Source organism: Corvus brachyrhynchos, unplaced genomic scaffold, assembly GCF_000691975.1.
Source record: "Corvus brachyrhynchos isolate BGI_N302 unplaced genomic scaffold, ASM69197v1 scaffold14, whole genome shotgun sequence".
In the NCBI taxonomy this organism is placed as follows: Eukaryota; Metazoa; Chordata; class Aves; order Passeriformes; family Corvidae; genus Corvus; species Corvus brachyrhynchos.
The window spans coordinates 22,094,707-22,105,196 of NW_008239110.1; the positions used below are offsets into that span (position 1 = coordinate 22,094,707).

Here is a 10,490-nt window from a genome sequence, read left to right on the forward strand (position 1 = left end):
TTTAGTCACTTGATCAATAATAACAACCTTAAAATATTCTCAACTTTTGACCTTTTTTTTGTTGGTTAAGCACAGTTTGTATGACAAATAGAAAGTGGAGGTTAAAATCAGCCTTGTTGTGCTCAAGCTAAACCTAGCCACCTTGCACAAATGTGATAGCACCAAAGTATCGAAAACCCTATAATAATAAAAAACCCGTCATGATGCTGTTCCTGCTTGTACTCAGACAGATGTAAGCCATGGTGCCTGGGTTTCAGATGGAGGACGTAGTTGTCTCCTGGAGTACCTCAGGTTTCAGCCAGTAGTTTCTACTGAAATTTGAGATTACTCGAAGGTGCTGGAATTACCAAAGTACTCAGACTTAGTGGTTAGGGTTTAATGGGGTTCTGCTGAAAAAAACTGGATGATAGCAGTGGTGGAGTCAGTGGCTGAGGCAAAGGCTATGAGGTAATGGTGGAAAGATGAAGGAACTGGAAGTGGCTAAACATGAAACAAATTTAATTGACAAATCAGGCGTGTCTTCTGATCGTAGCTCTGGTGACTGATTGCAGATAAATTCCTTTTATGCACAGGAGCCAAAGTGTAAAGATGGGAGTGAATACTTTGACAGCAGAATGGACAACTTCAATACGGACACCCTGGCACCATCACAGCTCTCTAATTTACTGTGGTCTCCTGGCTCCAGTCATGTCCTGTCCCAGAGAAGCGAGTCCACCAACGCAGTCAGCAGTGATGCCTTGAGGCAGAACATTTATGAGAACTTCATGCGAGAGCTGGAGATGAGCAGGATGAACTTGGAGAATACAGAGACCTCATCAGAAACAGAAGACTCCAGTGGTGAGTCCCTTAGTTCCTTGGAGCAGCTGGATTTGTTGTATGAGAAAGAGCAAGGAGTGGTACGCAAGGCAGGGTGGCTGTTCTTCAAACCCTTGGTGACCCTGCAGAAGGAGAAGAAGCTGGAGCTGGTCGCACGACGGAAGTGGAAGCAGTACTGGGTCACACTCAAAGGTAAGCCACCACGTTGATCCCTCACCTTGGCAGCAGCAGTTCTTTCCATCGTGTCTCAGCAGCATTTCACGCATGCTGGCTTCTGTTAGTGGGTTTAAGGGGATCAGAAAATCACACCTAACTTTACAAGGTCTACTGACCACTTAAAGAGGAGCATGGGCCTAAGCAGCCCACTGAACTGAGGTGCTGCTCAATGTCTTTGGGATTGTGTGTGCAGCCTTGTGTTTCATGCCATAGTGGGAGTTGTTTTGTCTGACTTCCTAGTTTGTGTATTCACATGAGATTGGGGACTTAAAAGATGCTTTTGGATGTTTGGAGGTCAAAGACCAAATTGAACCAAAATTTAAGGGTTGGGAGAAGTCGCTGGTGCCCAGTTCCTTGTTACAGACACACAGTTCCTTAGGCTCTGCTATGAAATTTACTTAAAGATGAGGTAGGTTAATGTAAAAACATTTAATTCATTTCTAACGCTTTAGGCGGCAATATAATGAAGAGGTGAACTCCCTGTGCCAGAGCATTTACACAGACAAATGTATGATTCAGAGCAGAGGGAGCTGAAGCAGCAGCAGGGGAAGCCCTGTGGTGCCCAAGGCATAGTCCATTCCCAGGACTTGCAGGTCTCCCTCCTTTCCCTGGGTGGTCTTTCACCTTCCCCACTCCCAGCAATACCCCTTCTGGCTTTTGGCATGCCCAGCTTCCCATCTCCTGCAACTGCTTCTGTTGTGGAAACAGCCCCATGGGAAGGGAATCTGCTCAAAGGGTCTGCTGCAGGTGTGATTGTTGTGCTCCATTAATGGCTCAGAGGGTGCTGTAAGAAGTGTATGGGTGTCAGAAAGTGTGAGAAGGAAAATGACATCTATTGTGGGGAGGAAGGGAAATTTAATGGGTGAGTTCATAGGCCTTTTTTTAAATTTTGAATTGCATCCAAAGTATTTGCCTTTCAGTAAATATAATACTAAGTTAATGACTAAGGAAATGGTCAAACTTGATAATTTCCTATCATGTCTGGAACTAGAGGAGAGAAAATAAAAACTTTCCCACAGGTTGCCCTTTTAAAAATAGTGCATGGGTGTAGACCTGAAGAAAAATGAACAGCAAACAGTAAGTGCTGGTAATGTTGTCCTTGATAGTGCTGATTTAAAAGAAGCAAACTTGCTAGAATGAGGCAATTCTGCCTAATAATTCAGAGACTTGTTATCAAAGGATCAAAATGTAGGCAGGCTTAACAGTTTAAATCACTTGCCCTAATCATCAGATAGCATGATTCATGCTTACAAGCAGTGTATACAAAGGCAGAAACTGTACCTGAATTCCACCCTCTTATTGTGTGTGTTTGTGTTATGGAGTATGACTATAGTTTGATCTGCCTCTTTTAAAATTCAGTTTCTAAAGAATCCTGTCAAAACTCTAAACTGAAATATGTTACATACAGTTTGTGCCTTTTTGGGATAATAAGGCTCTGGCAAGGAATTCAGGTGCTTCATGTTAATTTTTTTGCTATAAAATTGGCTTATTGGTGACCTTGAACAAGTTCCTACCTGAATTTCCACAGACACAAAGAAGGAATAATAAAATCCTTTGTAAAAAGCTTTATTAACTTCTAACATTATAAGTGTTAGATACAGTGCTTTGTACTTCAGTGGTTGATATGGCTGCATTCATGGTAAGATGTCTCTTCCACTTTGTTAGCTGTTTTGAATATACATTCCTCATTTCCTTGATCTCTTATCTTTATTGTCCTGTGGAGACTTCTGATGCCAAAATAAACTTGCCTGTCTGGATATCAAGGCATACTTCTGTTTTCATAATATGCTATATCAAGATCAAGGCACTTGCTTTGGTTCTCTTTATACAGGTTTTTGAATAAATCTGTATTTAATTTGTTCTTGAAGTTTAAATAGCCAAGATATTTTAAAGCATGACTTAAAATAGCCACATATGTAAATGGAGAACAGCATGTTTCTTTGCACTCTGTTGAGATGTGTTTAATTATAAATATGCAGAAGGCTTATAACCATCTGGTTACCTGCCAGACTTAAAAGTATACATGTCCTGAGGCCTCTGCTCCACTTTCAGGGCCACCACGACCTGAGCCTGAATAGTAACCGTGTACCAAGAGGAACTCTCTTTTCCATCTGTCCTGTCCAATTAGTTTGCTTTAACAAGGGAAGTTGCTTTCCCGTTGCCCTCCCCCTTCAGTTCAAGTTTTAATTAAAATACTTAGACAATAATCTGTCCCAGTGGGTCTGACAGAGCTTATGAAACTAGCTGCTTCCAGGGATCACTGGACTTGACCCAAATATATACCTGGGGTGCCATACACCCAAGGCTGCATGCATGGCCTTCAAAATGTTTTATTTATGTACATATAAACTCTCAGGATAAAATATGACTTATCTTCAATTAGAGCAAATAGGAGAAATATGGGAGTTTAAAACAGAACTTAGTATGCACTTTCCTAAAATGCAGAAGTGGAAGTGGTTGTATGTTGCTGCTGCTGCTGAATACAAGAGAAGACTTGGTTTTGCTGGTTTAGTTTGCCCTGTTGTGTTCAAATGCAATTTCTGATATGCAAAGTGTAACAAACTGCGTCCTTTTTTCCAACTGCAGAGATCCCCAAGTGTTTCAGTGGCATAAAGAAGATAAAGTGAGGGCTGCCCAAGGGAAAAGATAGGACCAAATCTGTAGGACTTGTTCATACCCAAAATATTCTGCCAGTCACTTCGGACAGTAATAGGAAAAGGTGCACTTATGTAGTATAGAGGTATTTCTATGTATTAGATTCCTTACTCTAAAAACTTTTCAGTCAACAGGTGTGATTAGATCAGAGATCTCTGATATCTGTTTCCCTTTGTAATGGTATTTTAGAAGTGCAGTTCAGTCCATGACCCCTTGAACGGGCAAACTGGTGCGTCTCAGAGGACCGTGGGTTATAGCATGAGGCAGGAAGAAAAAGCTGTCGGGGATGAGCCAGCTTCACTGCCAAAGGCAACATTGCACTGTAGTCATATTGTTGTGGGCTAGGATCAAGTGTCCTCTGCTGGGATCAAGTCTCCTCCACTGTCCTCCAGAAGTAATTCCACTTGTTACACTCAGGATTTTCATCACCAAGGATGAAATTTGTTTTCTGGATGCAAGCTTCGTACCTTAGATTTTACACTATTTACAAGACTGAACATGCTCAAACTCAGCCCCTTTAAACTGTTTTAAATTACTCAGAATTTTCTAAGTCTTCAATTTTCAGCTAGATTCAAGGAAATCGGGTTTAAATTTGAGAAGTTTAGTCACTAAGCATGTTGCAGAAAACAAAAGATTCTGCAAATATTTTCAGCAAATACAAAGATTTCTTAAGTGGCTGTTACGAGAGAGTTGGTTCAATTTAATAAAAAAACCACAAAAGCTGATTTAACTAAGCAGAAGTTAATCTCTTCTACACGCTTTAACATTTTAATAGGCTGAGTTTATTGATAGAATATTGTGGATCAGAAAGAATCTTTAGTCAAACTCCTGCCACTGGCAGGGGCATCTTTCACTAGACCAGATTACTCAAACTCCTGCCTACCCTGATCCATGGATGCTTCCATATTAAGGTGTTCTGATTTATTTATTAAGCCCACAGATGTTTGTTGTGTCCCTATTAGATGTCTGGTTCAACTTTTCATTGGCAAATTCATCATTAACTTTGCCTATTTTTCTGTGCAGATCTTCCAATTTTTTCTGTTTTGGAAGATGAGCAGAACTGCTGTTCCCTGTCTCTGAAGGGTGTCTTAATTCACAAAAATATTAATATAATGTTGAGAAATCCATGACTTACTGTCTCCTTATGTTTTTTGTCCCTCTGAACTGCAAAAGGTTGTACTCTACTGTTTTATGAGACCTATGGAAGGAATTCAATGGAGCAGAGCAGTTTGCCTCGATACGCCCTGTTTGCAGAAGACAGTATAGTTCAGTCTGTTCCAGAAGATCCCAAGAAAGAAAATGTGTTCTGTCTCAGCAATTCTTTTGGAGATGTCTACTTATTTCAGGTAACAGGATGCATGCATAACTTTGTGGTTGTTTCCATTTTAGGATGTGACTCCACACATATATGTATAAGATTGTATATACACATGCACACACACATCATATTTGTGCCTTTGACTTAAAAATAATAGCACAATTGCACTGTTGCATTACACTATTATAATATTAAATATGTGATACGACTTCAGGTATTACACCACTTGGCTCAGTCGTTTGTGGTTCAGAAACAAAAAGAACAAGGATCACAAATCTGCACAAATCTCTGGGTACCTGGTTGATGACAAGCTTCTAAAAAATCAATTTGTTATCAAATTTTTTCATGTCTATTAGCATTCCACCCTTACAGAATAGTGTGCTCAACCCTGAATATGCTGGCAAGATGCTCAAGAAGGAGAGCTAAAAATAATCAAAATACCTGGGCTGCTCAAGTGCACCACTGTAAATGTTAAGAACAGTATTATGTGGAACTGCCTGCATAGAAACATGTTGATTCATAGGCACACTTGTACGTGTCTCCAGAGATACTCTGTGCGGATTGCATTCTCTTTACCTTGATTTTGCCTCTCCACTAACTTGGTACTTTTTCAATAAGCAAATACCTGCTTCAGAATCTCACGTATAAAATCTTCTCTGCTGTCACAGCAGTGAAGGTTTGTCTTTGATATCTGGTAGGGTTTACTTTCATTATCTGGAGGGATGAAAGATGCAAGTCACATCTTTCCCACAGCTTCTGTGGCTCTTGTGCTCCTGAGGCTTTCAGACCTCACAGGTCTAAGAAGCAGAAACTGAAGGTTGGAGACAAGTCATGATGGAGTGCAGGAAAATCTTACACTTCTTTTGTTTACACAGTTCTAAAGAAAACCTTATTTCACTTGGTCTAGATAAAGTGCCTAAGATGACAGTGAACCCATCAAGCACTTCAGGTCCTAGAGCTGTTGATTTATTTTTTTTCCTCTTATCTGCTCATAGTGTTGCACCATTGATTGGTTTTGCAGGCGACAAGCCAGACGGATCTGGAAAACTGGGTTACTGCCATACATTCAGCCTGTGCTTCGCTCTTTGCGAAGAAACTTGGGAAAGAGGACACTGTCAGGCTGCTGAAAAATCAAACCAAGAGTCTCTTCCAGAAGATTGACATGGATGGCAAAATGAAAAAGATGGCAGAGTTGCAGCTCTCAATTGTTAGCGATCCAAAAAACAGAAAGGCCATAGAAAATCAGGTACTGGAAACAATTTTTTTATATTTATCATTACTTCTTTCTTTGGTCCCTATTTGTGCTTTCTAGGCCTGAGAGTAGTTGTCTTGGGCATAGCTGGCACAGTGGTTGTAATTATTGCCAGGTTTCTACAGCAATCCAGAGCAGTGCAGAAGGTAGGCTCCTCAAAGCCGAGCATCAGACTGGTCTGTTTTATGAGCACAAAGCTATTTCTTTTCTCTTGTGTGAAAATGCAATTAATTTTCACTGTTTTATGTTAATAATATCTAGCTGTTACATTGCATACCACAGAATATACAGTATGTCCTGTGAATAATTTATTATTGTATTGCAGAAGAGATTGAAGAGTAGGTACTTGGCAATACTGTTCTGCACCTTAAGACAGGATGTGAAGAACACTTGGTCCTTCCTCCAACTTTATTTGCATAGTGGCAGACAAAACCCTGTGCTTCCAGCTGAAATTTAGCCATGACTAATGATCACCTGATTGTCTGTGTGGTGGTGAACAAACATGAAGCCTTACTCTGCTCTCACTTCCAGCATGTGAACCAGGAATCACTCCAGGGATACCTTATGGAAGTACATTTTGCAGTGTTGTTGTCTTGCCCATGCCCCCAGTTTTGCAGGTAGTAAGTGGCAAAAGATGCTTTAATTATTTAGACATGGTTAGTGTTCAGGCAAAGACCTCACTACCCATGGCTTTGTGTGCACTAAACTTATCTAGTAGTTTAGCCTAAAGAAGTCTGTGGACTGAGGTTGCTGTATCTTTACTTTTATTAGGCCAGTTACAGAAGACTTCTGATAATTTGAACTGATTGACTGGTCTTGGAGACCATTGGAGAGCCCATCCCTACCTGCCTTTCCAGTCAGAGTAACTATTCCTCTGTCAGTACTTCATGCTGCATATTATGGCCCCTTGAGTAGCAAATGAAGTTTATTTCCTTTGAACCAATACAGCATAATTAGTTTTTTTTGGTTAGCGAAACACTCATAGTTTCAGGGATTTGATGCTTATAATATTTAAATTTCTTACTCTACTGGCTTGGACTTAATGAATAGCAGACTGACTGGTACTGACTTCACTGCCACGCTGTTGTGGCACACTTGAGTCTGAACCTGTATGAGCAGAGTTCAAATAACATGCAGGTTTGTGTAGGAGTTTGTGGTGCAGATGTTCATAAGCCCTTTAAGTGCTCAGATGTTCATAATTTATTTCCAGGTCACTTTATTTCATGGTCCAGAGCTGAGTGAGGTGAATGGAGGAGGAAAAATGCTTAGCATTCTTTTATTGCAGTAGGCTTTCAGACCTAGAGAATATACAGATTTCTATAGCTGTCTAGTGCTTGTAACGTGATGCACTGAGGAAAAATCCTGATGTATATTAACTTAATTTATCCCTCCCTCATCCGATATTCCTGTTAGTATTTCATTTGGAGTTAGATGAAGTGTATTAATGATCTATCTTAATATCTGCTAATTAGATGTTCTGTCCTTGAAGAACCTTCATTGTTTTTCAGCTCTGGGAGAAGCTGGCTTCATTCTGTAGAACTGAAACCCATCTCTAGGGGTGCAGAAGATTTATTCCTGTTAATCTTCTGTCTATGTGTGTCTCAGAACATTGAATGGGGGCAGACCATTGACACAAAGAATGAAATGGATCATTGCAAACATCCACTAGTTAGCAAAGAATAAATTTATAGCAAGACTTTTTTCCTTTCTTGATCCCTTTGATCTCTTTAAAATCGCTCCTTACAATTGCCTAAGGTCTGCTGGCGAAGTCACTTCAGAGAAAAGTCGATAGATAACCGGGTTGCTTAGTCTTCTATTTTGTTGTCTCAGATTGGCTTTTGCAAAGAAAAAAAGAAAATCTTGATGTAGTAACTGAGAATTCTTAATATGCTTAGTAAGTTAATGATTTTGAGAAAACGTTATTCCTGAGGGAATAGTTTGCGTATATGTAGCTGTAGTTGTTTAGTAACTGTGGTTGTTTAGTTGTCTTTTGCCTATTTTGAGTAACAAGAGAATATAAATTCTGGTTTTGGTTTTGTGTAAATTTGATGGTGTTTCTGTCATGTGGCAGATATTATTCCTTCATGCTGAAGTACACAGCATTGCCAATACTGTATTTCATAAGCATGTCATGCATCCTGTGCTGGAAATTTTCACTGGTGATTTATTTTGGGAAGCCAGCGCAAATAGTGTGATTGACTTCAGAAGGACTGTGGTGGTTTTTTGTGTAGAAAGACTTATTTTCACTGGGCTATTATCATGGAAGCTCTGATTTCTATAGCCCTTCTCCTTTTCCTTCCTCTTCCTCAGAAAAGCAACCACCAAACATCAACTTGCTCTTTTCTTTCACTTCTGTATAGACTTAAAATCCATAGTTCTCTGCTGAAGACTTAATAATTCTCAGGGCTTTACAAGCAAGCAAAACCTTTCCTTGTTTCACAGTTACCACCACCTGAAGGGCAGTTGCAGTAAGGAAACCTGCACTTCTAAAGTTGCTATAGGTATTTTGATATAATTACATGTGCTTCTTTTTGGTGTCCAGCAAATGGACTGGAGAAGCTCATTTGATACTATCTGGTAAATTTTTTGAATTTGAAGGCAATCAATTGGTAAAACCAGTGCTAAACAGAAGTGCAAACAAACAAACATAAAAGACAAAAAAACCCGATTTTCTAGAGAAATTGTTGTTTTATGGACTTGATGCTATCCAACTGGTCGGGAAGGGTTTTCAGGCTTGTGGCTTACATGAGGGATTCTCTCTATCGGGGTTTACTGGCCCAATAACTATAATAAAAATAATAGACTTTGTAAGTGTTTAAGAGCAAATGGTAACTATGGGTAATGCTAGTCAGTTTAGAAGAGATCAATGAAACATCTGCAAGAGCAGCATAGATACAGCAGCCCCTGGCAGTGTGGCTGGAAATCTCAAGTCTGCACGTGCCACCTAGGGCCACGTAGGTTTTTATTACTGTGTGAAATAAATACACTGTGTGTGATGGTATTATCCCAACATGTAACTTCTCCCCTAAAGTGCAGGTAATTAGGCTAAAAGGTAGCAAGTTTGAAAATTTCCTGGTGATGAGATGAATTTTAAAGCCTTTCTTTAAAAAATTTCTAGTTTTCCTAGATGTTTAACCTGTTAGAGAAACCAGTGTCTGCTTTGAATATGGAACCCTGTCGAACTGTTAGTGAAAGGGACTTTTAGCATTTTTTCAGAGCTCTTTTAGCAAAATATTAGACATTAAGTCAGAAGTGGAGCTGCCTCTGACTGCAGAACTGGTTTTAATGGGGTGGAAAATCTATCTTGCAAGAGAGGGCACTGCAGCCCTGGGTGTAATTGTTTATGTACTTGGTACATAAGTCTAGCCTGATGTCTCACTTTAGAACAATAGTATGATTAATGGTTGCTTGAAAGCATTATGGAGTTTTGTCTTCAAATTTTAATATGTTGGTATAATCATGTTTTCCAAGCTCTTCAGAGGTTTCTGATGTGATTCATATTTTCTCTGCATATGATTCTTAACTTTTCAGAGGGTTAGGAGCATGTGTATTTACTTGTAGGCACTGAAATGGTGAAGCATAAATGAGAAGAACAGGCACATGCTTGGAGATACTTTTTTTGTAAGTTTTTGTGTGTCCTCCACCTAAAAGTCTGTTGTCATAAAAAAAATGAAGGGATCAGTAAGATGCTGATCTGTTTATTCTGGATAGTCATTAAATCCAATAGTCCCTTTCGTCTTTCTTCCTTTTGCTGTAGTGGTCTTCAGCTTTTTACAAAGAGCATAACTTAATTTCTTTGTTTTTAAAATTTACTTGACTCTTTATCTTTTCTCTCACATTTGAGGGAAGACGATTGAAATAGGGCTGGGAATTTATTTTTCAGGCTCCACAGAGCCCAAATTTCACGTCTTAACTTTCTATAAAGCATCTGATGAAGTATTTTCTGACATTGAGATCCAAATTCTCAACAACACTCAAAGAGAGTCTTTTTGGGGAACTTTGCTAGCACATGCCAGCATTGCTGCAAACAAATTCAACTGGAATCTCAATACATAGTAACTTTTCATTCTTCCATATCTTCTTAAACTAAAAAAACCCCATTATCCAAGCCTACTAGGACAGCTCTTCAGTTTGTGTGGTCTTTGAACTGGCTAAAGTAGAGCTCTGCTTTTTGAGAGGTCAGTTCAGCTTCTTTCTAGGTGTTACTCTTCAGTAAGGATGGTCCTTCCCTAC

General features: G+C 39.5%; 1 protein-coding gene across 5 annotated transcripts in view; it reads left to right on the forward strand.

Moving 5' to 3' along the window:
* The window catches only part of TIAM2 (T-cell lymphoma invasion and metastasis 2), a 138,436-nt gene that overhangs the window by 57,325 nt on the left and 70,621 nt on the right, over window positions 1–10,490 (forward strand). For all 5 annotated transcript variants that reach the window (XM_017739480.1, XM_017739485.1, XM_017739481.1 and 2 more), the window contains 3 exons: window positions 573–1,008; window positions 4,861–5,033; window positions 6,027–6,251. In XM_017739480.1, the coding sequence (XP_017594969.1) occupies window positions 573–1,008; window positions 4,861–5,033; window positions 6,027–6,251 (834 nt within the window). The remainder of the gene's footprint in view (window positions 1–572; window positions 1,009–4,860; window positions 5,034–6,026; window positions 6,252–10,490) is intronic.